Source organism: Numenius arquata, chromosome 11, assembly GCF_964106895.1.
Source record: "Numenius arquata chromosome 11, bNumArq3.hap1.1, whole genome shotgun sequence".
Lineage (NCBI taxonomy): Eukaryota > Metazoa > Chordata > Aves > Charadriiformes > Scolopacidae > Numenius > Numenius arquata.
This window is the reverse complement of record NC_133586.1, coordinates 26,502,368-26,530,279: the sequence shown is the minus strand read 5'-3', so window position 1 is coordinate 26,530,279 and position 27,912 is coordinate 26,502,368. Positions and strand designations below refer to the sequence as shown.

At 51.2% G+C, this 27,912-nt stretch overlaps 2 protein-coding genes across 2 annotated transcripts; one reads left to right on the top strand and one right to left on the bottom strand.

The window, feature by feature from the left end:
* Window positions 1-41: 41 nt before the first annotated feature.
* Window positions 42-21,969, bottom strand: ECSCR (endothelial cell surface expressed chemotaxis and apoptosis regulator). The gene is given in 12 exon segments (XM_074156315.1): window positions 42-658; window positions 1,181-1,280; window positions 2,627-2,663; window positions 3,247-3,345; window positions 4,567-4,665; window positions 5,217-5,264; window positions 7,287-7,334; window positions 7,808-7,921; window positions 9,911-9,961; window positions 10,532-10,573; window positions 21,865-21,934; window positions 21,937-21,969. Coding segments are annotated over 12 exon segments (750 nt in total). The 3' UTR covers window positions 42-649.
* Window positions 21,970-25,012: 3,043 nt separating this feature from the next.
* Window positions 25,013-25,435, top strand: SMIM33 (small integral membrane protein 33). The gene has a single exon (XM_074156642.1). The coding sequence runs from the start codon at window positions 25,013-25,015 to the stop codon at window positions 25,433-25,435; it is 423 nt and encodes a 140-aa protein (XP_074012743.1).
* Window positions 25,436-27,912: the final 2,477 nt, after the last annotated feature.

Sequence of the window (27,912 nt, the reverse complement as noted above, 5' to 3'; positions counted from 1 at the left end):
GCGCTCAGGTATTAATGATAAGGTATTTAAGACAGCAATTTGCATTTCAGCAGCACCTTTAATTCATGGCTCTCCAAATGCTTTACAGGCATTGATTAACGTAGCCTCACAACAACCCTGTGAGGTAGGTGGATGTGATCATCCCCACCACTGCGGGGACAATGAGGGCACCAAGGATAAGGATTTGACCTAGGACTTGGCCATTTATGTCCCATTAGACCTTCAGCTTCAGATCGTGCCTTTCTAAAGCTCGGGATTGACTCAATGTGGGGCTGTACTGATTAACGAGCCCGTTACTGGCTCGCATGGACTATAAAGGCCATTAATATAAGGCAGCAGTTTATTGACGAAGTAGGTTGTTCCTTGGTGCTTCTTGCTGCTGGAATAATCTGAGGCTTTGAAGGCATATAAAAAATAGATATCAACCATTGAGCATGGCAGGCTGCAACTGGAGAAAGCCCTTAGACCCCAGGTGAGGAAGCTATGTGGGATGCTACTTTAAGTGTAGTGATCAGAAAGGACATAATAATTTATATATAAAGTCCACCCTTGCTCTTTCCCCAAGGTAAAAACAAAACCAAAAAAAAAAAGAACCTAGATAGTCACTGCTGCTTGTCAGGAGTCAGCTTCAAGCTCTGGGTCCTTGGCCTCATAGCACCTGCAAAAGGGACAAAACACGGTGCATCAGCAGCCTGTTTGGGCTGGCAAAATAAGTTACGTGATGTGTTCCCTCCAACCCAGTCCCATGCCACTTTAGCTTTAAAACAGCTGAAAATGGTGTGAATTACTCGTGTGGGATGGATCTGAGAGTACTGATGGGAATGTGCTCCAGTGCCACCTGAGATAAGCTTGGACTAGAGGGTCTTCACGCAGGCTGGCTTATTTACCTCTTCATTTAGTGACAAACCACTCTAGGTCCAATAGCTGGCCCTGGGTGATGGCACCTATTTACATGAGGTATACGTGATGCCTGGAGCTCAGGCAGCATGGATAAACCTGAGATGCATCCAGACTTTTCACCTGGAACCTGTTTGGCCCTTTAGGAGTTTGATGGCAACTGTTTTTTGTTATCTTTCTGAAGGAGTACGAGAGCAAAGAAATAACTCAAAGGCATGCTCTTATCCAGCAAGATAAGTAATCCCCAGCTAACTCTCTAAAAGGAGAGGCTTAACAGGGAGACCTTTTCTGACGGTGGGTAACTCATGCTGTTGTTCATGTTGATGTTCTTCATGGAGATGAGAGTGATGCTGTTATCCTTCTGGCTTGTGCCTGCCGAGCAGCTGTCGGGAAGAGAAGGCTGTATTAACTACTCTGGAAAAGGGGAGGAGGGAGTTTCTTTGCACATAACGGGGGGTGAACAGGCAGGGCTGGGGCTGGTGGGGACACGGCTGAGCTGGGACAGCTGAGCTGCTGGCCCAGTTCAGGCCCATCCTTAGTGCCAAAGTCCCCATCCCCTGTCTGAACACAGGCTCAGAGGTCTCTGGGGAAATGAGCAGCACATCCAAATTTGGATGCCCGACAGAAAGCACCGTTGTCACCCGTGTCACTATTGTAGGCAGAATCGAGGAGCAGTTTGGATCTGGTTCCCAGTGACTGAATTACCTCCTGGCCCTGCAGCCATTACCAGAACCAGAACAGAAGGAAACATTACCGTGTCCCTCTGTCCTTTGCCCATAAGCTTATTTGTCATACACAGGGAGATATTTTTCCATCCCATGCTGCTGCTCATGGATTGCCAGCGTCTCTCTAAAGAGCGAGAGTTAGGAGTGTTAGGAAGGTGGAATTACCCTTTCTCCCTATCCTGAGGGCTAAGGTATGCGTTTAGTGCCAATGGAGACTGGATGGCTTTGGGGATTAGGGTGCCTGGGGGGCACAGTCCTCTGCTCTGCTATGTCCTGCCTCGGTGTCTCAGATCACTCAGAGCACGATCGTTAAGGGTATTTGTGAACCATTCATGTTGATGCAACTTTGGCACCTAAATACTTGGGGACTTTGCTCCCCGAGTCCCTTTCCTCTTTCCAAAGCAGAGTTTATTACTTTGATAGGAAACTATCAGATGGAAAAGTAGGAGCAACATGTTTTGGTCCCTTCCTGCTCTTATTTCCTGCTGCTTTCCCATCTGCAGCCTCTCTTCTTGGGTAGCAATGATGCACTGTGGGGTTCAGATGGACCATCCACCACTTCGTGCTTCTCCTCCAAAGGTCTCTGGACTGGGACCCCCTTATCCTGCTCTTGCTAGGTAACAGTAATAGGCATTATGGAAGATATTTTTGGGCACCTGATCTCATCTCACTGAGGCTGCTTTGAGATTTAGAAACCAGATTTAGACCTGAAGTCTGTATCTAGGCAAAGAAAAACAAGCAAACTGCATTTGGAAGGTGGTGAGTCTTCACAGATATCAGTGCAGCTTTGAAATGAGGCCCCTAAATATCGAACTTCAACCTTTGTCTCCATCAGGCTGAGGATGAGGTGCTATCAGTGCTCATTTTTTTTACCTGTCTCAAAGACGTCTGGAAACGCTTCCTTCCACCCGAAATAACCAAAGCAGCCTCTTTTCCTTGCTAAATTTACTTCTGGTATAAAATAGGCCCTTTCAATTGGATGTGAATGGCGTGAGCAGCCTTACCTCTCTGATACCACGGAGGTCCCTGGTTTCTGTTTGTCTGGAGGGAGAAAGGCAGTTGGTGATGCACAGGTGAGAAAACATCACAGCCAAGCAATAAAATAAGTCAGAATTATGTTGTACAGAGTTATAAATGAAACCCAAATGAGATTAGAGACACCACGGGGGATACGCGAGAGATTATTAGAGAAAGTTCTTCAATTAATGTGACACAGAGGCAGGACTGAATGCTTGGCTGCCTCTTTAGTCACTAAACATCCTTCGGTCTTTTGGCAGTTCCCGCTTGCTGTAGAGCAGCCTTGCCCTCTAGTGGGCACTGCTTGGTGGGAAATGGAATTCCTGGGGAAGAGGAGTGTCAAACTCCGTGGCTTTTGCTGGAAGAGCTGCCCACCTCTGGAAACCTGCACATTTAACTGCGGCACACTTGAGAGGGTTTCCTTGTGCGGATGGGTTTGGGCTGGGGCTCTAAAGAGTTGGTCATGCTTCATCCAGCGGTTCCAACTTGGCTTGAAAACCTCCTCACCGTGTAAGCACTTTAAAAGCATCTTTTAGGAATTGCTAAATCCACATGGAAACTGATGGGTTTTGTGGTTAGGGAAAGACAGATCACCCCAGGAAAATACCTTCTGAGTCCTTTGAGCGGTTACACTTGAACCTCAGGCTGACCACACTGACCAGAATGATCACAACCACTATCAGGATAACTATGAAGCTGATGACACCTGCGGATGGAGGAAAGAACTGTCTGTGATTGATACAACATTGTACCTGTCCTCGGCTTCTGGGGTGGCAGAGAGACTTTGCCACCAAAACTTGGGTAGGAAATCAATATTTTCATTAAAATGAGCATGGTATGTAATAGGCGGAGAAGGTAAGAAGTCACCAGAGTGAATGGCTTTATCCTCTTGTGTTTTAGCCTCAAAGGGCTTCTGATGAATAAATACTTAATTGGCAAGGCAGTGCCAGGAGGGCAGAAGTCAGCTGATTACCCTGGGGTAATTACCACCCTATTACAGGTGGTAAATTTTATCCTAAAGGTGTATAAACTCGTATAAATAGGTAATATAATGGGGAGAGACAAGCTTAAGACTGAGTGATGTTATCTGTCTCATAAGCCCGTGGCCAAGCACAGGTTTGGTTCTGACATCTGGCCTCAATAAATCAATTATTTGCATGGGAATCTTGTCCCGTTAGGACTGCTTCAGGGCTTCTTGTGCCTTCCCTCGGAGGATATAAGCAAATGACTCTCATGAAGTTAATACTTGACTTTTAAAAATGCTTCTGAAATAACACTTTTTTTCCTACAGTGTGATAGAAATGAGCAAATTGGGGGTTTTTGTTCATTTGGGGGGACAGTATAGCCCAAGGCAGAGCATGTCTCAAATCTGCCCCGTGCCTATCTTCAAATCTAGTGCCAGGTTAAGGTATGGCATCTCTTGCTCCATCCTCCTGCAGTCTGATGGATGCGGAGGACTTGGCTGCTTGCTGCCAAGCAGGTGAACTGCTCAAGGGCAGGGTGGGAATGAAGTCCCAACAGGTTTACAGGGAAAAAAACACCCCTGTCTAATCTTCCGGGTTTATTCTAGACACTATTAGGGAAACAAAGGCATGGCGTGGGATCGTTTGTGCCCAGGTCTGGTCCTAACATGGAGCTGGGGCAAACACTGGTGCTGGGAGCAAGATCCCAAGCTCAGGTGTAGCCATGGTGGATTTCCGAATTGTCTGTCCCTTGTATACTGGGCATGGCTGGGAGGATTTATTAGGTGCTTTATTGCCTGCTGGTGGCAAGTCTTTTTCTCTAGGGTTTTCCCTTGCACTCTGAAAACTCCAGGATCAGGCACACTGAAGGAGAAAACTGTGGAGCCATCTCCAGGGAAGCATCTTTGAAGCTGGGTGTCCAAACCAGACCCCCCTTCCTCTCCCCAGGTTGCACAAGACCTCACCAAAAGCTACCACCGTCAGCGGTGATTTGTCATCCGTCGGAGTGGGCGCAGGCAAATAGCCAGAGGACTCTGGTGTTGGTGTGACGGGTTTTGAGGTGCCTACAAGAGGGAAAAAGAGGTAGTTTTATACAAAAGTCTTTCTTCCAAGGTGGGGAAGAGGATTCCTAGCAATGCTAGAGGACCTAACGTGCACTTTCCAGCCCCACCAACGTTAACAGTAGAGTGTGCAAGACCTGTGTGGGGAATCGGATTGCCTTGGTGTGACCCCTTTTATCAAACACCTGCAGGGATTTCTGCGGGGGCCCTAGTGAGGAAGCTGAGCATGGCAGGTGAAGGACTGATCTGGCAGCGTGTTTGAGGAAGGGGGGGCCTGTCCTGTCTCCCACAGACTTCTGCCACAGTGGCACCTTCCCTGCTGTGACGCACAGCCACCGTTCCCAGGCTCAACGGATTGCCCCAAAGTGCTGCTTCTGTGGGGCTTTACAGGCTTTTCAAGGGCTAGGTAGCATGGCCAGCATCCCTTGGGTACTTGTTAGCCCTTCCCAATGCTGCCTTGAAGACAGCAGTGTGATGGCCTTGCTGTTGGCTGTGAAAAGGGCTATAAAATGTCTAGTGGTAATCACCTCTCTGTGAGAGGAAGGAGGAAGCACCTTGGGTTGCGGATGTTGTGGTACTCTCGCTTCTCTTGGGCTCTTGACCTGTACAGAGAAAAGCAGAATGTGAGTCTTGTCCTTGAGTATCACCTGATAACCATAAGGACTAATGGGCATGCTGGAGGGGAGAATGTAGTCATGGTGATGCTGGTGGTAGCTGGGAACACATGGAATTCATACTCGGGCTAAAACCTTCCTGCCAAACATACTTTAATACTATTTTCCATGTCCAAGTAGAAACTGAGGAAACCAAAATTCAAATATCCTTGTATAAACTCTTCAGGTTCTGCAGTCCCAGATGCAGTTTTTGGGCAGATACGGCAATTGAATACTGGAGGAGTGAACTGGAAAGGTTATAGATTTGCTATTGCTCATAAACATTGAGACTTAAAAAAAAATAATCTGCTTAGGGGAAGAAATTCTGCAGATTCTGGGTGTGGACTGACTGTTTGGCTTGTCCTTGGAATTAGTGGATGTGCTGTCCTGGGTCATCTAGAAGGAACTGCGCTAGTTTGAGTTGGGCTGACATACACTGTATGTGGTCTGGCTGTGGCAGCCTACAGGCTTGTTCGAGCAAGGGCTCCAGTTCTCAGTGGGATGGACTGGCTCAAATGGAGCTGTTTGGTTTGTGACACCTGCTTCCAATGCCTGTGCAAGCAAATTTAAAGCTAGCCCGTGTGTTTCAGTTGTGCAGAGAAAAAAACCCTTTGTTGCTTCCTGGGTGGGTGCTGAACGGCCAGATTATCTGCTTTGACCTCACTGAAGAGCTACAAACCCTGCCAGGAGGCTAAAAACGATACTTTAGAGCTTCAGAAGATCATCTGTAGGTCGAGTAGGGTCTTCTTTCCTTCTTTCCCATCCCCACCTTCCCAATAGGAGCGTTGGCCAAAAGCGTGTGTTGCCTGGAGAGGTGGGAAACAGCTCCTGGCTGTTGGACCACAGGGCGTGCAGCTGAGACTGGGGTTCCTGTCTCGCAGAAAACATCACCGTTTCGGAATGTAATTTTGCCAGAAGTCAGAAGAAAAAGGGGAAATGGTATGAAATAACAAATCTGACTGGTTCAGAAACGGGTCACCACGTGGAGCAGGACAGTCCTGAGAGGCAGGGACTGCTGCTGTGTGATTTTTTTCAGCAGTCATCAAAACCTTTTTGTTTCATTCTGAAATTGTCCTTCTAGCCATGGGCGGCAGGTAGAAGCTGTGGTTGGCTGAGCCTGGCACGGATACCCCATCCCTGGGCAACGTTGGGTCTCACACAACAGGATACTTTGCTTTTGGAAGCCTCAGCAACATTTCTATAGCCGAAGATGTATGGAGCTTTTTCAGCTATATAGCAGGGTGATAATTAATAGCAATCTGCTCCGATGCAGAGGCCTCTTGGCTTGGCTGGGCACAGGCGTGCTGGTTGGACATCTGTGCAGTCAGAGCTGACCACGGGCGTTTCACCTTGCCTGCCTTAGAGAAGATCTGAGAGGTACCGTGAGAGCGAGAGCCTCAGAGTTTCCATCTTGACTGTTGCAGATTTTTGAGGCTCAATCTTTATCGGGGAACCAGATCGGTTGTCAGATTTCAGTCTTCCTACTCACTCGGATTCTGCCCTTATTCTGAGAAAACTCTTACTGAATTCTCTAATGCCTCTTACAGGCTGGGCTTGTGGCTGCCCCATCCCTGGGGGGGGTTCAAGACCAGGCTGGATGGGGCTTTGAGCAACCTGGTCTGGTGGGAGGTGTCCCTGGATGGTCTTTAAGGTCCCTTCCAACTCAAACCATTCTGTGATTCTAAGATTCTATGGGTTTAGCAAACTGTCAAAAGCAAAATGATTTTTTTTTTTTTAAAGGATGTTCAAAGGGCTCCCTTTTCCTATACACCCATCAGTCTTTCAACTGTTCAAGTTCATCCCAGCAAGAGGACATTAATTTGGTCTTGTAAGGATACCAGACATGATTTTGGGAGTGACTCAACCCCAAGACAAAGACTAGTGCTTAGACAGCCTGCACCATGTGAACTAAGTAAATTTATCTAAATTTATTACCTAAATTTATTGTTACTTTATAAAAGGACAAAGTACCTTGAGGTGGTGAAGCTGTTGTGCTTCTGCTGCCACTAGACTTCTCATCTAGATAAAGAAAAACGTGGGAAAGGAGAATTAACGCTTGGAGGTACTACTAATTGTGCTATGGAGAGCTGTTGGGTTTCCATGGGGTAAAAGAACTTCGTTTGTGTGAGACTTCCCCTCCAAACAAACATCAAGATGTCCAGGTAGCAAGCTCTGCAGTCAATTTAGAGAGTGTCCACAAGAGGTGAGCTTGGGAGATGTCAACTGGGGAGGGCTGGATGCCTGTAGGTCCTACACAAAACATTACTCGGTGGAGCACGATCTGGCTTCCATAATCAGGCCGTGGTTGTGTCCAGCCCTGTGCCCTGGGGGAGCTGGAACGGGCTGCTCTTTCAGCAAAGCCTCAAAGAGATTCAAAAGTTGCTTCTACTAGATAAGTAGCGGGGTGTGGGCTAGCCCAGTCTTAAGGAGGGGTGCATAAACAGGTCCTGCCTGAGCAAAAATTTGAGTTTTCCCTGGTTTTCCATGCTTACCTTGCACGGTCAATGCCAGCAGTGTCGTAGCGAGGGAAGAGGATTTGGCTGTCGTCGTTTGATCCATGGAGGTGAGATTCAGGTTGGCTGGTGTCGTCGATTTTACTGAAGGCTCTGTAGAGGAAGGGTAGCATTACTTCAAAGAGCTTTGCTCGGAAACAGCATGGGGAGGGGCATGGCTACTGCAAAGAGTCCTCACACTCCTTGGGAAAGGAGTTATAGATAATCTGCCAGGGAAAGGAATTATGGATAATCTGTATGAGTAGACAAGGAAATCGCCTTTGTCCTGCTCAGAGTCAGGGAGCTCTTGCACTTCAGCACTAGCTTTTGCTTTTTTTTAGTGTACTGGAGGTACTGACATGGCAGAGCTCAGGAGGCACGTGGAGAAAGTCTGCTTTCTGCCACTGCTTTTTTCCTGCTTTGAAAATGAAGATATTTTTATCACTGGACACTTTCGCTGGCCTGAGCTGCCTGGCACCCATGTGTTTGTTTGCTTGTTATCCAAAACGCTAACTTTTATGTTTCATTTCACTGAGGGTCTCTAAGCACAAATAATTCAGTTCTTGTGGTCGTCTGGAGGCTCTGTCACTTCCTCCACCCGTTACTCAAAGCTGCACAGCAAGAACATGATCCAGAGTAAGGTGTGGGGGAAAAAGCTTTCAACAAGCCCTCTGCAAGGAAGAGTGCACCACCAGTTTGGAATTTATAGGCCAGTTCCTTGTCTAGACTTCTCCTGGGTTTCCAATAAAAATGAGAAAAGAGTGAAAATTATTTTATGGTGTTGTCCCCACCCCCTTTTGTCCAAACGCTTCACCAAAATATTTGAATTTAGGAATAAGTTTCTTTTTCTGCAGGGCATGGAAGCAGAATCTGAGATCTTTTGGAGATCTTTTTCCTTTATATTTTTGGGGTCCCTTTGGAGGGCTAGCTGTGCTTAGAGAGATCTTTTTTTCTTCCCCAAACACAGCAGGAAGAGATTTGTCTCCAGAGATCCAAGTGGACCAACAGATGTGGATCTGGGGTTGGAGACATCCCTTCTTGTGTATTTGATTTTGTATTTTTGTATTTGTATTTTTCAGACTGAAACATGTAACTTTCTGCCAAGCCCTTCCGGGGCTTCTGTGGGACCACCTACACCTGGTGATGTCCTGAAGCTGGTTTCAGCAGAGGGGGAGAACAGGAAAAAAAAAAAGAGAATAAAGTGAGGGAACTCCTCAGAGGTTCATATTACTTTTAAATATTTTTCTGTCCTTATGAGTGACTGGTGTTCCCATGAAGGTAGATAACAAAGCGAAGCCCCCAACATGAATTAGAGCTAGGGCAGTGTTCGTCCCTGTGCTGACACAAACATTGCACAGTTTAGGACAAGCCTCTTCTTGCTTCCCCTTTTCCTCCTGTAGAAATGGGGAACTTGTTGTATGGGAAGTGCCGAGGGCGTGCAAAGCACTGGGAGTTTTTAATTAAAAAAAAAAAAAAGGGGGGGGGTCAGGCTTGTCAAGAGAGCGGTATTGAACTGTAATGCGGGGAAGCTGTTAGAGCAATGACTCCATTGCTGTTCCTTCTGCAGGACACCCAGAGCTGAGGTGTGCAAGGCACTGTGCATGGACATACTGTGCAATCCCAGTGGTCTGAGCACAGGGAGCTGCTGGTGATGCCAGGTAGGAGCGTGCAGCAACACGGACACCACCCAGCCTGGCTCCTTGCCTGGGCTCCAGGCAGTCGCATCTTTTGCACGCCCAAGGGGTTTACCCTATTCAGTTTAGTGATTTTTCCCAGTTCTTGCTCTCACCCGTGCCGTCGTCCCTCTGGGGTGAGCTGGCTGGGTCAGAAGCCCGTACGCCACAGAATTTCCTTCTTCTCCACCACTGTTCTCATCTAACCCACTGCTGCACAGCCCCATTTGTTGCTGGATGGCCCAGCTGGACTGAAGGTCAGACCAGTTACAAGCCAGGATGCCCCTGAACTGCACTCTTAGGTCTCCAGACAGAGAGTTCAGTGTTGGTTTTTGTCAGTGTTATGTTGATGGTTGGACTTGATGATGTGAAAGGTCCCTTCCAACCAAGACAATTCTATGATTCCATGATTCTATTCTATGAGCATTACCTGAGGTGTGGTTCTTCACTTCAGGGCTGTGTGTTGTTGATTGGGATTGACCTGTAACACAAGCAGAGACATGGAAGTGACATCTACATGTGCTCCTTTTTGGTGGAATCCCCACAGGGAGGGTTGAAGGACGGGCTGGAAGGGACCATTATAGCCGGTAAGAGCTGAAAGGGTGACGGGGGCAAGGGAAGGAGGGAACTTGTGACTGGTGTGGCTGTAGGGTTGGATCTGTGGGCAAAGGGGCCTTGGCTCTAAGGATCTATGGAGGAGAGCATGCGAACTGCTAGGAAACAGCTGGGGGAGATGGGGAGCAAAGAGGAGACAGGATCCCTCTGCTTTCACTAGACTTCCTGGAATTGCTCTCTTCCAGGCAAAAAGGGGAGCCAGGTAAGGCCGTCGTCTGGGGCGCAGTGCCCTCCATGGTCTCTGGAGATCTGGGGGTGAAGGATAATAGATGGGGCAGGCAGAGGTGGGCAACACAGGGTCCTGGGAGAAGGTGCTTCAGCTGAGGGAAGTTTTGAATCTGGTTCCTGTTTGTGGACTCTCCACTTGCATCCCCATATGGGCATGTGCATCCATGTCCAAACAGACATCCAGACCAGATCACAACCCAGGAGGTACCTGTTACGGCCTGGACGGAGGAGTCTGTGGAGACTGTAGTACCTGAAATGAAAGAATAAGAGAATTAGCGGTGCTAATCTGTGACTGTCACTAACACATTGGTTTTCTTGCTGGTTGTCTGGTTTGGGTTTTCCTCACCTTCTGTAGGAATGGCTTTGAAATATGTTTTACCCAAAAGCATTAGCAAAGAAGTAGCAGCGAACACTGCAAAACTATCAGGTTCTGGAGTTTATTGAGCCAGGGTAAATGCCCTCCTCTGCAGATGGAACTGAAGCCTTCAGGGATCCATCATCCTGTTACAGGGAAAATGAAAGGCCACATAAATCGGGGGGTCATCCCCTCCCTGTGAGCTGTTTTCCCCCAGCTCGATCTGGGCAGAGAAAGGCTGTTTGACCCGTACTCTGGAGCTGTGTAAAGAGTTAAAACACACATCTGAATGCTTTGCTCCCTTGATGAGTGGATGGATGAGGTTTGTAAAAGCTTCCAGGAGCCAATGGGACTGTTTTCCTTCCTTTCTCCTAGATCTGATCCCTCTGTCCCGTGGATTTGTATCCTTAGAAGCTGGCTGAGGGATTGTGGCCATGTAAGTGGCGACACAGCGAGGGGGCTGCAGCCTGGGGACTGCCTCGGAGCTGCCTTTCCTGGTGGTGGTGGATTGTCCTGTAGGTCCATGCAAGGCTCTTCTCTCCCAGGATTGTTAAGTGTTGCACTCAGTCCCTCGTTTCTCAACTGAAAGGTAGTTTTGAGGGGTTTTGTTGTGGATTTATGACAAAGCATCCCTGCACCAATCCCCCATGTTGCCTATTCTCAGGATCTCTGGTGGTTTTTTTAAAGCCCCAGCTCCTGGAGTCCTATGGTAAGATGAGATGCCAACTAAAAATACTGCTATTTAAGATGGGAAAAAGAAATGCCCAGTTCCCATGCTTGGGGACAAGAACTGGAAAACGTAAACGCACTTTAAATACTCAGATCAAACCCAACTCGTTTAACTTTGAAAAGGTGACTGACTTTGAGTCTGTTATTTTCGAAAGGCACATCCTAATTGGTATTTTTAAATGCTCGTTGCTGGTGATCCTGGTGCTGCCTGTGGTGAAGATTCATGAAAGAAACTACATTACAGTTACAGAAACCAGCTGAATCTGATCCCACCGGTGATCCATCTCACCAGAGTCCCAGGAGAGCTAAAGTTTTTGGGCCAAAAGGTACAGCAGTAAGGATAGAATCCTTCTGGCTCTCTCTGCTCGTAGCCCCATTACAGCAGTGGTCAACCATGAGGTGCAGCCCCTAGTGGGGTGGCCAGAGGGGACACCCAGCCAAGCAGTGCCAGATGTAGCAGAGTGGGGCTTGTGCTCCACTCTCCAGCCCAAATCTGTCCTCCCTGTACACGAGATTCATCTTACCTGCTGCTCTACATCTTTCTGCAAGAGAGCTCAGCTCCTGGCTCTCTTTCTTACCAAAGAATCATAGCATGGTTTGGGTTGGAAGGGACCTTAAAGATCATCTTGTTCCAATGAAGAAGACCAGGCACTTGTAAAACCCTCTTGCTCTGACCTGTTTCAGATCTCTACCTTACTTCAGACTTCAGATTTCTACCTTACCTCAGCTGTGGCTGGAGGAGCTGCAGCCTGCAACATCCCATTTCTTACCAGGAGCCATAGAAGCCATGTAGGTGATAAACTTCATGGTACGTACTCACACTGTAGGTGTCTGAAAGAGGTTGGGTGAATGCCCTGGTAGTGGTGAGCATCTGGATTGAGATCTTTAGCGTCCAGTGTATGTGGGTTACCGGGGCTTGGCTCAGAGCCCACCCCCCGGGACCGTCTGGGTGTAGCGAGCTCCTGATTGATCTCATTTTGCTTCATGTAATGGTGTTGGAGCCGTGGTCGTTCTTTTGTCTGAGGCTTTATGACAACAATCCCAGCCAAACAGGAACCAAAACAGTGTGTAAATCAGAGTGAATACACAATACAACATGGTCCCTTTCCAGATAGGATTTGGCTTTGAAAATCAGACCTGACTTTTGAGATCTTTCCCGTGCTTTTCTCTTCTGGCTTACTGGGCAGTGGGCTGGCAAAACTGTCTTGCTTAGTCCATGAAAGTGGAGACATGACCAGATCTTTAATTACACAGAGAGGAAGGGACTAATTTGTTTTCTAAATCCATTGGGAACAGGACCAGAAAACAAGGGCTTTTAACTGCAGCAAGGAAGACGGAGGTTGGGCAATAGGAAACTGCCTTAACAGGAGGACAGTGAAGTGCTGGGAGCGATTGTGTGGGAGAATTATGGGATATCCTTCTCTGCAGGTTTTGAAGAGCAGGTTAAATGAGCATCAGTCTCGTAACACAGACAGGATTACGGACAGATGGAATATCACTTACAAAATCAACTAATATAACGTAGAAAAAAGTTCTTTTGGGCACACGGTTACCCTTCCTAAAGAGGTGGAGAAGCTTCTTTTGAGGAAGGGGGATGCCCCGCTTTGCAGCCCTGTGGGGCACTGTCTGCCCCAGGGGCCCAGCTGACTCCATGGAGAACGTGGGGTGACTTGGGCTGTTTCCATTGATCCCGAGAGTTTGCCAAGTTTTCTCTTTGTCACTGGGCTTCCTCTCAAGTGGCTTTACAACACAATTTCTGGACCTTGCTTTGCAAGTGCCTTAAGGTACTCTGTATACATTCAGCACAAAAATAACGTGCTGAGCTCATCACGGGGGCCAATATCTCCTAGCAGCTGCCAAACTGAAACAGCTCCTCTTTCTCCAAAATTCCCTTGCAGAAGCCATTGTCTTGTTCCTCTGTGGGGAGAAGTAGCTGCTTGTAACACATTTTCCTTTTTAAAGTGTCACAGGTGCTTTTTAGTGTACATGGCACGTGAAAACATCAAGAATTCCTGAAGAGAGAGCTATTGTCTACACTTAGTCTTTGTCAAAGGAAAAGGGGAATAAAGGTGCCAAGTTGGCTGTTTATTCCAGCGTTTTTGGCACAGCTGAAGAGCAATCAGAGCTTGAACAGCGCCTCTAGGGACGGTAGGGAACTGGGGACAAGGGAGGTGACATTGTCCTGTAGTGTCATCCCTGATGGGACCACCCCGGGGGCTATCTCCAGCATCCCCGGCGCTAGAGCAAGAGGAGGAGGGTTGTACCCAATGCTTCCTTCCACCACAGCTCAGCCCTTCGCTGAAGATCACACCAGAGCACTACCTCATGAGGACATCTCCGTTAGCAAAATTAAACCTTGGGGTTATTGTAAATAAGATGAATAAGCAGGATTTTTTCCAGTGCCTGGGGTTCACCTGGCCAAGTAGATGCTCGCCCTGCTCTGCTGCGTTTGAGCTTTGCTGTGGAGAAGTGACCGGTCTTGGTGTGAAGAGGCCAAAGTGATGGAGATCCCCTTTTCACACTTTGCTTAGGAATAAATGGCCTTGGCTTCTCCAAACAGAACCAGGTGTTATTTCAAAGCGGAACGGGTCTGGCTCTGACTTCTGGCCACTGCTGCTTGTTATGCCTTCCCTGCCAAGCCAAATAATCAAAAGCCCTGCTGCATTAGGTGTTTATGCTTGGTGGAGGTGCTTAGCATCCCGGTTGAATCCCATCGGAGGGGGATGCATGCGGGCAAAGCAGGAGGAGACCCCAGTGGCGCTGTGGGGCTGGGCAACAGGATGGGTAGGAACAAAGAAGGGCCACGCGTCCCCGGCTCCCTGCGGACATCCCCTGGGGGACTCTCGTGCAAATGGTGCTGGAGACCGTTTCCTGCTGGTGCCGCTGCCAGCGCGTCCCCGCTCCCCTCCACGGAGCGCCCTGGCTGTATAAACAGCCAACGATAACAATCGGGACGCAGCCAGTGCAGCTGTGATTGCAATAAACATCAAAGCCATTGAAAAGACTCGCTGTGGAGCGTAAGCACTGCCACGATCTTTGTGGCGTGTTTGGGGGCAAGCGATTTATGGCTGGGTTGTGCGGTTCTAGGTGGAGACGGGGAGCTTGCCGAGGGATTTATGATGGGAAATCTGGCCCTTTGCTCCTGCTGTAACGGGAAACTCCTGATTACCCACCAGAGCCATAGGGCTGCGGAGGAGCACGACGGAGCTGCAGGTGCATTTCAGCTCTGACTCAGCGCTAGCTGCTTCTCGGTTAAATTTTTCAGAGAATGAGCAAGGGAATTTTGGATTTCTGTTATTTGCAGTAGCTCTGTGAGGTTAGATGTGAGTGTTGGACTGAGAGCAGAGGGGTCTTTCCAGGAAGCCTTCTCTTACGGCAGCTGAGATGGTGAGCTGCTGGCTCTGGGAACCTGCTCGCTCCTCAGCACAAAAAGAGAATGATGTAAGCAAAAAAAAAAAAAAGATTAATTTTTAGGTATTTCTGCTTTGGTATTATTTTTGGCAATACTAAACATTTAAAGCGTGATTTCTCCAGCTGCTGACCAAGGAGAGGCACTGACACTTAAAAACCCCAAGCTTTACATCGGTGCCTCGGCAGAGCAGCACTGCTGTAGCAGAGACCTGGGCCAGGGCTTGGAGACACCTGAGCAGGGTTTAGGTGAGGCTCAAGGAGATCTCGTGCCATCCAGTCTGTATTCCCAGAGGGATGGAGTCACAGGGAAGGTCCTGGGACTGCTTCTGGCTACTCAGAACTGGTGGTGGAGAGGGACCATTTATCCCCAATGACGCGTAACCCTGGACTTCTCTTCCCCTGGCAGTTCTTGGGGCGTAGATGTGGTGAAGTCCTGCCTGTCCCCAGGTGGCAGGGAGCCGCAGAGCCCGTGTGGCATTGTGCAGCCTCCCTGTACCAACCAGCTGCATAAACGAATGCTTTCAGAAAAGAGATCTGGCCACCTAAAATTAGACTTTTCAGTTCATATATTGGCACTTCCGTTAAAACGACAAAAATATGCTGATGGCTCAATGCAAGAGCAGCTGTTTCCTGGGTGAAGCCCAACAGCTGCCGAAGCAACGGAGTGCAACAACACCCAGTTCTTAGGACTTTCACATGGAAAAAAAATGCTGTATTAAGACACCGAGCTGTGTGGCACAGTCGACACACTGGAGGGAAGGGATGGCATCCAGAAGGACCTGGACAGGCTTGAGAGGTGGGCCCGCGTGAACCTCATGAAGTTCAGCCAGGCCAAGTGTAAGGTCCTCTATTTGGGACATGGCCATCCCAGGCACAAATACAGGTTGGGTGGAAAATGGATGGAGGGCAGCCCTGAGGAGAAGTGCTTGGGGGTGTTGGTGGATGAGAAGCGCAACATGAGCTGGCAACGTGTGCTGGCAGCCCAGAAAGGCCCCCGCATCCTGGCCTGCATCCCCAGCAGCGTGGCCAACAGGGCGAGGGGGGGAAATCTGCCCCTCTGTACTGATCTGCTCTGCTCTGGGGAGACCCCCCCTGCAGTGCTGCCTCCAGCTCTGGGGCCACCAACATCAGAAGGACATGGACCTGTTGGAGCAGGGCTGGAGGAGACCACGAAGGTGCTGGGAGGGCTGGAGCCCCTCTGCTGTGAGGACAGGCTGAGAGAGGTGGGGCCGTTCAGCCTGGAGAAGAGAAGGCTCCGGGGAGACCTTTCCAATCCCTAAAGGGGCTCCAGGAGAGAGGGGGAGGGACTCTTGATCAGGGAGAGCATTAGGACGAGGGGGAACAGTTTTAAGCTGAAACAGGGGAGATTGAGATGAGATCTGGGAAAGAACTTCTTTGCTGTGAGGGTGGTGAGATGCTGGCCCAGGTTGCCCAGAGAAGCTGTGGCTGCCCCATCCCTGGAGGGGTTCAAGGCCAGGTTGGACGGGGCTTTGAGCAACGTGGTCTGGTGGGAGGTGTCCCTGCCCAGGGCAGGGGGTGGCACTGGGTGGTCTTTAAGGTCCCTTCCAACCCAAACCATTCTATGATTCTATGAAACCTGGAGAGCAGAGAGAGCTCTGCAAAAGCCTAGGTCCTATTTTTTTAAGCACCTAAAAAAGGTGCCTCTGCCTTGAGGGTCGCACAGCAGAAGAGGTAAGGTGGGAATTGTGGTGAAGAGAGAGAGGAAAAGCGTTGTTACGCAGGCTGGGTAACTGACAGCCTAAATCAGGTCCCAGACCTGCAGAGGTACTTAAGCATCTAATTCCCAAATGACATGGGGGTGGGGAGCGGGCAGCTCGCTGCCACATGGTTCTGAATTGTAATGACTTGGCCAAAGCGTTATGGAAAGTTCAGAGAGCCAGGAATTAAACCCGGATCTCATCAGCAATTAAAAAGAATCTTTGCCTTCCTCTGCCCCTCCTCAAGGGCTGAGTCCAGCTCTGGGCATCCTCTCTGAGCATCAGGCTCTGTGCTCCTCTCTGGTGAGCTGTGCTGGAAGCGGATCTGCACGGAAGCCAATTAAAAACCACTTGAATGTAAGAAAACAAGCCGGGAGACAAACAATGTGGGGAAACTGCAGGCACGGAACGGGCCCTGCCACACCACCGTGCCTGCTGGGGGCTGGTTTCTCCACCAGAAGTGGCTTCTCCTGGAGGAGCAAAGCAGGATGGCTTTTCTCCTGCCTGCACCACCACTGTTCCGTGGTGTCTGGGGAGCAAACACGCGCTCCATCCTGCTGCTGCACTCTCACCCTCCCAGCTGCTTACTGGTTCCAGTTTCCTCTGTGACCTGCTTGTTGTAGAGCTCCTGGTCTCCATCATGCTGGTGATGTGGGTCTTGCCCTTCTCCTGGCTACGCTGCTCCTAGGGTTTGGCCCTGGGTCTGTGGATTTGGAAGGGGAAATCGCTCCAGTTCAAATGACAGATTGGGGGACCAGCTATCCAGGCTTGATGGGAGCAAGACCCCAGTGTGTGCTTTTTGCCTACCTACAGGGTTTTTTAAAATAATATTCATAGAATCACAGAATGGTTTGGGTTGGAAGGGACCTTAAAGACCATCCAGTGCCACCCCCTGCCCTGGGCAGGGACACCTCCCACCAGACCACGTTGCTCAAAGCCCCGTCCAACCTGGCCTTGAACCCCTTGAGGGATCCACAACTTCCTTGGGCAACCTGTTCCAGTGTCTAATATTACTCATCAGCAGGTCTCAAAGCGCTTTACAGAGGAGAGGGGTGGTGCTTTGTTTTCTGCAGGTGGGGAAACTGAGGCACAGAGGAAGCATCCTGGGTTGCAGGGTAAGTTTGGCCCTGCTGCTTTCACACCTTGATGAGGCTTCCAGCTGCAGTCCTGCTGTCATACAGACCACCTCACAGGTGGTCCTCGCTAATGGGGATGATTTTCTTCCAAATGTTGTGTGCTCCAGCTGCTGTAGGAGATCAGTTGCTTTATTTGCTTGAATGCTACACCTCCGGAGAGGCAGAGCCCGGCGTGGGACAGCACACCATGCCCTGCAGCAGCACAGCCAATGTGGTGGGTCAGCCGTAGGTTCATACCAGGCATATCTCGCTTCCCCCAAGTTCATGGAGGCTCCTCACTACCTTTTCCAAGTTTATTCTCAGATTTATTACTCTTCCCAGTAATTTTAAGATTCCCCAGGTTTATTTGGGCATTGCTGGTGGCAGCCAGGCTGTGTGGTGTTCGGGAGCCACCATGCAGGAAGGTGACCTGGTGGGATTGGTCCAGCTCCTACCTTGTGATCCAGGTGTGCAAGGGGCTGGTGGAATGGGTTTCTCATAATTCCTGTTCTTACCACTTTCTTTTCTTAAGTCTCCTGCCTTGAACCCCGAGGGGAGGGTGGCTGAAGGAGGTCCCTGCCTGGATGAAGTTATTTCAGACCATCGGTGCTGGGGAGGCTGAGTCTTGGAGAAGTGGCAGCTAAAGACCAGGGTGAAGCATCTTGGCCTGACAAGCTTCGTCCGGGTCCAGATTGTAGGTGATATCAGCCAGGTTTTATTCCCAGGTTTCAAAGCACTTTATGGAAGAAGTAATTTCATTATCCCTATTTCATATCTGGGGACGACAAGGCACGGGAGCGTTACGTGGCTGTGATCAGTGGCAGACGCAAAGCCTGGTGGTCCTGTGTCCCTATCTGGTGCATCGTCAGCTGTGACATGCTTCTCCCTGATTTCTCATCGCACTAATTGCAGTGTGATTCCAAGATTTTTAGCAACTCCAGTGTCATTTCTAGCAAACGTCCCAAAGGAGCTAATTGAACCTGCTGTCCCAGAGGTGTGCTGCCCTCAGGACCATGCAGGGGTGGGAAAGGTGGGGGAGACACACCTCGAGTCCCCTCCCTTGCCCAGCACTGGTGGTGGCTGTCCCCAGTGGCAGAAGGGTTTGCCTGGGTTGCCCCGGAGGGTGGACAGACATGCCCCACACCTCTGTGGACCCCTTTTCCCCATTGCTGCAAGAAACAGCTCCACGTGAGCTTCCTCTGCCTCCTCTTCGTGTGGGGTGGGAGGCCCAAGCTTTAGCTTTACTCCTGTACTACAATATCCCTGTCCCATCCCTGTGCCCTGGATCCCTCCGTCTCAGGGAACTGGGTCCCAAGCCAGTGGTTTCTCACCAGAAGGGGTTAAAAAGCATCTTCCTAACCTGTGAAACCCAACTGCTCGTCAGGCAGTGCCATTTAACTGCATCCCTGGTGTTGACCAGGTTTGTAGAAAGTTTCATCAGCTAATGGCATTAGGGGCAAAGTCTCCTTGAATTTTTTATATCTCCAGATGCCGCTGCAGCCAGAGAGGACTTTGTTCCTTTCTGCTGTGCTGGGATGATTCAGCTGAAAGGTAAAACCAGCCCCCCCAGCACATAAGTCTACAAAAAAGAGCAAATGGGAGGTTCTTGTTGTGGTGGTTGGGTCATGCTGAGTGGGCTCCTCTGAGCAGTGGAGTAATGAGACCTTCTAGCCAAGGCTTGGCAGTGGTGCCTTTTGCTGGTGCTACACAAGACACGGGTCTCCCTTTTCCAGCCTTGGGCGTAAGCCCACGCCTTGGCTTTCCCAGCAGGAATGTTCCTGGTGTTGGTTTACCAGCACTGCCACCTCCGAGGACACCTGCTGTTGACTCACCTATTGTAAATGGGACATAATTCCTGGAAACTGTCTCTGGCCACTTGGGTGAGATTTGCAGAGTCATCTGCGGGGTTTCATGTTACTAGAAGGGAGCAGCTTGTTTTGTGAACAAACATTTCTCCTCACCACCCCCTGCTTTCTCTTCCTTCTTCACTGGGTCGGGGTTGCACTGGCCTCTCCTTTGGCCGAGGATGCACTGGATACCCTGGTCTAAGGATGCAGGTAACATGTCTGGAAGGTCTTCTGGTAGCTCAATGTCTGTCCTTTAGCTGCACCCCATGTTTGTGATAATATAAAAAATATATATTGACATATTTATCTCACCATTTTAGGGTGGTCAGACACTGGAACAGGTTGCCCAGAGAAGCTATGGCTGCCCCATCCCTGGAGGGGTTCAAGGCCAGGTTGGAGGGGGCTTTGAGCAACGTGGTGTGGTGGGAGGTGTCCCTGCCCAGGGCAGGGGGTGGAACTGCATGGTCTTTAAGGTCCCTTCCAACTCTAACCATTCTATAATTCTGTGAGTGCTTTCAGTGCTTCCTGTGGCATTACCCATCCACTGGCTGTGGCGCAGATAAGGAGAGCCATGGATGGAGAAACAGTGGGAAAATCTTGCTGGGTTCTCATCAGCTTTGAGGAGGAATTTTTTCAGTGGAAATATTTTGTCTGGAAAATGCCTGCCCATTGTAATGGAAAGGGTTCATAGGAAGAGGTTTGTTTGGACAAATTTTCTGTTAAGTGTTTCTGGGGGAGGAGAAACAGGTTGGAAATGTTCCAAACCTTCCCACTCCAGTGGTTTCAAAACAACAGTATTTGAACCTCCCTTGAGAAAAAAAAAATGGTGAGAGCTTAGGAGTTTAAATTATGAAATAATAAATTCATTAATAAATTAATAAACTTGCTCAAAGTTAAAAAAAAAAAAAAAAGACAACAAACCAAACCTGTGTGGGAGCAGGCAGGGATTAGTTTCCAGCCAAAGCAGATTCTGTCTCTCCTGCAAGGTTATTTCCACCTCCGCAGGTGCGGGGAGACCCCCGAGCATTTCTGTCTTGGCCAGAAGCTTCCCCCCATCCCTAAGAACTACACCACCTCAGTGAATTTGACATAAAAACATCTGCTGAGGGCGGTCCCTGCCCCAGGGGATTTTAAGCAGGCCCCAGGGGACAAGGATGAGGCGCTGGGGACGGAAGGAGGGATGGTGGCACCCCTTCCACGTGAGGCTGCAGCAGCCGGGTACCACCCCCCTGCCCCAGGAGGTGACTCTCTCGGGGCTGGATCGGGGTGTGCAGCCCAGCCAGGGAAGGTGCCATGCAGCCCCCGTGGTGTTCCGGCTCCGTGCGAACCACACCGAGTAGTTTTAAGGGGAAAACCAGCGTTTTGGAGCATTGCAGTATGGCCGAGGGGCCTGATACCAGACACAATTCACCCCTCTGCTGAAGCCAGCAGTATCGCCCCGAACGGAGAGAGAACTTTTCCAATCCATATGCTCTTATTTCTCAGAATTAAATTACACAGCTACTAACTGAATTGGTTTCTATATTCTCTGCCTTTTAAAAAATCCCATTATTACCAGCACGGTGGCTGTAACCCGTCGGCAACTTCTGTGGTTTAATGACAAACACTTTGGATTGGTTACACATTATTTTCAGGTGGTTGTTCTCTTAGAAGCAGGGATGATGTTGCGGTCACTGACTGCTCTTCAGCTCCTACAGCTGTCAGCACCACAAGAGGCGCCTGACGAAGCAGGAAAAAACAACCTGTCACCCTTCAGAGCAGGAGACCGGTTCCTTCAAACCGCACGGCGACTCACATGGGGAAGAGGAGTTAAAGCAGGAATGTCACAAAGTAGCAGAATTATTACAGTAAGGACAAAGCATTTAAGTTGGAAAAGACCTTTAACATCCAGCTTGTAAACCTAACACTGCCAAGTCCACCACTACAGCCTGTCCCTCAGCATGTTCTGCATGAGTCCTGCACATGGTCTTTGTATTTATATGGACGAGAGGAAAAAATAAAATCAGGCAAAAATACCTCTGAAGAAAATAACATCCTCTGCATTTAACTGTTCTACCTTTAAGCGTATTTGACAAAAGTCACTTACTACAAACCGCCTCAGCATCGCAGCCCTCGCCAGAAACACTCCTTTTGTTAACCAGGAAACAGGTTTCTTTTGTTCCAGTGCCATGAAATAAACCCCGTGAACCTGGTACGGCCATATTTTTTCCAGCAACCTGACTCCTGCCACCCCGGAATTTAAAGCCTGAGCTTTCCCGTGGCAGCTTCTAGATGTTTGAACCTCTGGCAAGTTCTCTTTGGTACCCCCCAAATCTCCCCGCCCGGCGCCGTTTCGCCCTCCCTGTGGTGCCAGCGGAGCATCTCACCTCGGAAGAGCACGCAGCCGAAGAGCCAGAGGAGCGGATGGACGGACGGGGCCAGCATCTTCTCGGTGGCTTGTGGCTCTGCAGCCCCGCTGTGGCTCTGTCCATCCCGGGAGGGACCAGAGGGTGAGGAGCGATTTGCCTGCCTGGGCTGACTCTCGCAGAGCTTCCTGTCAAAGAATAGAAGGAAACGGGCTGAATCCACAGGGGAACTGTGTTTTTTAGCCCATTATGGTCGGAGAGGATGTGAGACATCGCTTACCGACGGCAAAGGAAACCTCGCCATCAGTTTGTGGGGGGATTCAGCTCTCACAGAGCGGGGGGAGCGGTGGCACGGTGGGCCTGCCTTGCTTTGGGCCTCGGTGGCTTCTTTACGGTGCTTGGGTTTTTTTTGGGAGATGCTACATTTGTGATGAGGGTGTGCACCCCGGGTCCAAACCCCCTCAGTATCAGCCCTGAGGGCTTCAGGCTGCATTGGTCCTCCCTGGGCAAAGAGCTGCTGGAGGAGCCCATCCTCCCTTCCCACCTGAGAGGAGGTTTCTTAACAACTCCAGGAGGGATGTGGAAATATTTGCTCCTCCTGAGGCCGGGCTAGCTCAGCAGCTGGTGCTGCCCCATGCCCTGTGCAGCTCCAGTGAGGGCACTGGGATGCGCTGGCCTTGGGGATGCTGGTTTTCAGGTGGCAGCAGTGTCCTTCCCCGCAGGACATGCAGCACATGGCAGGCTTTGACTCACCCCAACCCAATCCCAGCTCTTTGACAAGGGGAGGAACTGCAAAATTGGGCGGGTTCTGCCCCCAGTCCAGCCCAAGGGGTTCGGGGTGCCTGGTTTCTTGGCCCTGACTTTGTGATGGACTTGTCTGTGTGCGTCCTGCCTGTCCTCTGCTGGCATCCTTTGAACTTCAGAGGTAATAAGTTGCCCTGTGCTGGATGTGATCAGGTGTTTGGCGGGGGGGAAAGAAGGGTTTTAGTGTCACTACGTGGGAAAGGCTCCTGTGTCTGCCTGTCTCAGAGGGCTCAGGATGCAAATCCATGGGATTGTGCCATTGTCACCCCCTCTGGGAGCCCGGCCTGATCCGTCGAGCCAGGGACACAGTGCTGGTGTGGTGTGCACCTGCAGGAGCTCACTGGGACCCCAAAAGAGAGCTTGTGGTCCAGCCCAGCTTCTTGTCACAGCCCCTTCCCTGTGTCCTGATGCTCCTTCCCTGCGTGGAGTGTGTTTTACACCGCTGGCAAGGTCCTTGCTTTCCACGGGAGATGGGCAGGAACAGAGGGAGAGATCTCCTGAGCACTGCTCAGCTCCTTACATTTTGGTGGGCCTCTTCAAACACCTCTGAAACCCTGAGGAAACGGTCAGGCCAAGAGCTGCCAGCACCAAACAGCAGCCCCTTTGGCTTTACAGAACCTCCGGGAGCCGCCTCCCTGCCCCATTTTTCCTCTCCCTCGCACAGATGTGATGCTCAGAGATTACACTGTAGATTAAGGTTTTACTGAATCCTGAAATGAGTGCAAATTCCCAGAAGCTCTAACGTGCGGCCAAATCTCTTCTGGATGGGGGAAGAGGCATTTCCCACCCCGTCCTCCCCATGTGCAGGAAGGACGGAGTCTGAATACTCACCCCAGCTTGTCTGCTGAGAGCCTCCAGGTAAGAGCGGTGCTGGTTTGGGACGGAAAGATGGGGAGACATGTTTCCTAACGGCTTTGTAGGCATAAGGCTCTGGAGGCTCCATCTTTTCTGCTCTGAGATGTGCTCGGGGTCACCCCAGGTGGCAGAGGGTCCAACAGCACGGCATCCCTGGACCAGGGGGATGGTACCCCCCCGCGTGCAGGGGAGGATGCTGCCAGGCTGAAGGGCATCCCTGCGAGGGGAGAGATGTGTGAGCACCCATGCAGCTCCTGCTGTGACCCCGAGCGGGTCCCAGGGTCCAGAGCTTCCAAACATCCTCAGCGTGAACCCACAGCGCTGCTGGCCATCGTGTCGTCCTCCCACAGCAGTGGGACACCCCCCCCCCCCCGGCAGAGAACACCAGCCCTCGGGCTGTATCATCTCATGGGGCGAGGGTCTTTCCAGCCCCGAGCGCTGCCTGGGTGCCCTTTGCCAGGCTGCGCAAAGAGCTCATGTGCAGATGGGGTGATTTTGGTTTTTTACACCCATTTCTTAACGGCGTTAAATTTTAAGGCCGGGTGGGTGGAAGGAGGGAAGTTCCCTGCCATTGGGGTTGCATGTCTGCAGCCCGAGGGGCGGTAGATGCTTTCTTCCTGAACAAAAGGGCTCTTGTCTTGCAGCGGGAGGAGAGGAAGGTGGTTTTGTGGTTTTTTTTTTTTCCCGGGGAGGGTGCGTGTCACCCGGCGAGGGAGGGGGCGGTGGCGGTGATGTGGCACCGGGCGAGGTAAGGGAGCACCTCTCCTGCCCGCCGGGATGAGCAGGCGCTTCCTCCTCGGCCCCGGGGAGTCCCGGGGGGGTGCGGGGCCCAGGCGTGACGTGGCAGCCAGCGAGGTGAGTCGGGCTGCACCTACACCGGATGGAGAACCGTCCCGGAGGTGCTTCTGCTGGTCCCACCGTCAGCTTCCCAGCCCCGCCGCTGGAGAGGATGGTTCCCACGCAGCAGGGACGCCCAGGTACACCCCCCCACCATCCCCAGGGCTGGGGAGGGCTTTGCCTCCCACCTCTCCCACCCCTGCTGGCTCTCATGGGGTTTCTGCGGTGACAGATGTCTCAGGGCGTGTTTTGGAGGGATTGGGTCTCCCAGGAAGGTCCCTGTGGGGTTTGGTCTTGGATTAGCACCGTGGGGCTGGGGGCCAAGGGGGGAGGGTGGAAGGCTCTCCAGCAGGGATTGGTGGGGAGGGAAGAGCCCCATGCCAAAGCTGTCCAAGACCTGGGGTCACAGGGCATCGCCTCCCCGGCTGAAAGTGTCCGGGGCACCATCCTAGAACCCCAAAACCCACGCAATTTTATATAACCACCAAAATTTATCCCATCCCGCAAGCCTGAGGGAGGGAGCACTTATGGAACCGTCCCGTTGCCCGGCAGATAGAAGTGCAGGCAGGAGCTGCCGACTGGAGGGCAGGAGATGAGGACATCAGATGGCCTCTGCTCAGTGGTCACCCCTTTCCACCCCGCGTCTCTCGGTCCCAGGTCAGCCTGCTCAGCCATGAACGCCTCTGCCCCCGGCAGCCAGCTGAGACAGCCCGAGCCCCAGGATTCTGCCACCTTCACTCCCATCTCCGTTGTCAGGAGTGTGACGAAGAAGTCGGATGCCCTGCCCATGATCTCAGTGATCGTCGTCATCTTCGTCCTCTTGGCCGTCTTCATCATTCTGGTGGTGCACTACGGCCCCCAGCTCCGCACCGTCCAGATCACCCTCTACCATGAGCCCATGCCGCAGGACATGGACAACGGGGTGCACCTCACGGACTGGAAGAAGCTGGGCTCCCAGAAGAAGCCACCTGCCCAGCCCTGCCAGCAGGAGCTGGGCGGCGTGGACGTGGCCGGCATGAGCTGCCAGTGCTCCTGCAGGCACCACCTTCCCCTCGGGAGCACTGAACCCAACGTCATCGAGATCACCTACCTGTGACAAGGTTGTGGGACACCCGGGTGGCACTCAAGGGACCATGTCCCACTGGAAGAACAGTGACTGTGACATCAGCTTAGCCTGAGACTCACCGGTTCCTGCACGCTGAGCTTTTGTCTCCCCAGGATTGTGTCTCTCCCCAGGTGGGCTCAGCCAGAGGGTTGAACATCACTGTGGTGACCCACCATCAGCCCCCAAAAGCCCAGCCTCGGGGGGTGCCACCGTCCCCAGGCAAGAGCTGGGTCCCCAGCCCAGGCTGTGGGGCTGGGTCATCCCACGTGGGACAGCATTAGCACTTCTTCTGGTTTTTCTTGCCCTGGTTTTACCTGTCCCACGCTGCCTGGGAGTGCCCAGGAGAGCTGTCTCGGTTCTCGCTCCAGCTGGGGAGCGCTGGGCGGACGCTCGGCCCCTTGGCAGGAGCTGGAAGTTGCATCATCTGGAATTGCTTTCCAGATTAAAGATGTTTCCACATGCACGGTGTCCTCATTGTGCCCTTTATGTGGCACAGAAAGGCCCTCAGCCCCTCTGCCCTCCTCCTGCCAGTCCCGGGAACGGGGCAAACAGCCAGAGGAGAGGAGGCAGCACCTGAACCTTGATGTTTCAGTGGTGGACCCAACAACAGAGGACAACGTGTCCGGTCCCACCATGAAGGTGTGTGAGCGAAGAGAGGTGGCACAGCAGAGGCAGGAGAGGTGATAACGGCACATCAGCCACCCCTTGCTGTTGGATGAACATCTCGAGCTCTTGGCACTGGTGGCAACACCTCGAGCTCTTGGCCCTTGCATCTCTGGGCAGAGCCTGCAGCATCTCCATGCATGGTGACAGGGATGGGGAGACCTGAGGTCATCTTCACTGTGGTCATCTTCATTGTCCCTGTCGCTGTCTGCTGCCCCTGTGCCAAGGGATGCTCTGCTTGGAGACCTGGACACTTGGATGGTTTCAGCGTTGGAAGCAGCAGAACGAGGGAGCAATGGTGGGGTTGGTGTAGCCAGCAATGTTGGGATGGATGTTGGTGTGGCTTGGTCACCATGGGCAGAAGCTTGTTGAGGTGGCACAGAGGGAGCAGGTGCAGGGGTGAAGCTTCATCTGAAATTCCTGGTGGTTGCAGACCATGGTGACTTGCTCAGCCTTGGGAGTCTTTCTGCTGCTGAAGGTGCCAGGCATTGCTTTGGACAAGAGATTGGTCTCGGTTTCTCCTCATGTGGTGGAAGCTGGACATCAAAGCCTGTCTTCAGCACGTGGGCCTGGAGGACAGTCCCTGGGGAGGGGGCACAGCCTCTGGGACCACCCTCAAGGATTGATTCTGCTGAATTGTCCCAGGAGTCAAAATATGGTTCCTGCCTCTCCCCTCCGCATCCCAGAACAGAAAAGCCAGATCCGTGTCCATCCTAAGCCACATCCGTGGTACCGCCCCCCCCGTGCACTGTTGAACAAAAAATGGGCTCTTTTACCTGTTTCTCTGGGTGCTGGAAATATTTTGGACACGTCAGAAGCTCCAGCGTCCTTCCTCTCACTGATTTCCAGCTTCTTTTCTCACTTACTTTAGAGCTAAGTAGTGGTTGGACTTGCTGGAAAATTTTAGTCTTTACAATAAAATTAATTTATGTTACCTTTTTTTGGAGGGGGTTTGTTTTCTGTTTTGATTTTTTCCCCTTTATGTTTTCCAGAGGTGGCAGTGCATTGTCAGCGTTCCCACGCCCGTGTTAGAGGAGATAAGGTCTGTCATTTCCATTGAAAATCAGTGGGAGCCCCACCTCCCTTTGCCTGTCAACCCAGGGCTTATTGTCACATTTACACGTCCCTAATTAACAAGCACCACCAGGAGAGCTGATCACCTTCCAGGGGCACCTCTTTAAAGGATGGCTGTAGGTTGTGATAACCCAGGTGTCACCCACGCCAAGGGTGAGGGCTCAGTCCAGGACCTTAAGAAACCATCATGAGATCCTCACTGTGGTACCCAGGTTGGCTGCACCGTATCTTGGGGACACCGGGCGGGTGCTGAGGTGGTGTCACCCATCCAGGTTGTCACCTGGCTGTTGTGGGTTGTGTCACTTCAGGCCAGGGAGCAGCTCGGTTCCATTCAGAGTCTTAAACTGGAGAAATGGGAGCTTTCATGGTGGTGCCCACTGAAGGCCAGCTGCGGCAGGGAAACACCGTGTTTGCAAATAAAAGATTAAAAACGTCTAAATATTAATAAAGGGAAAGATAAAATGGGTGATTACTACTAGGAATCATTGATTTGCAGCCGCTGGGGACTGATAAAGGTCTGATTTATGTCCCAGTGTGTTGTGGCCTGATCTATCACTTCTACAGCGGAGGAGCCGGGGAAACCCCACCGTTGCCAAAGGCTTTGCCATCATTCAGGTGTTTCAGGCTGAAAGCAAATAAAACAGGCAGTGAATGGTGGTGCTGATGGGGCTCCCGCGTCCCCCCACCCATGCTCCTGTCGCGAGCCCCTTCTCCTATAAGACCTTTCCTGG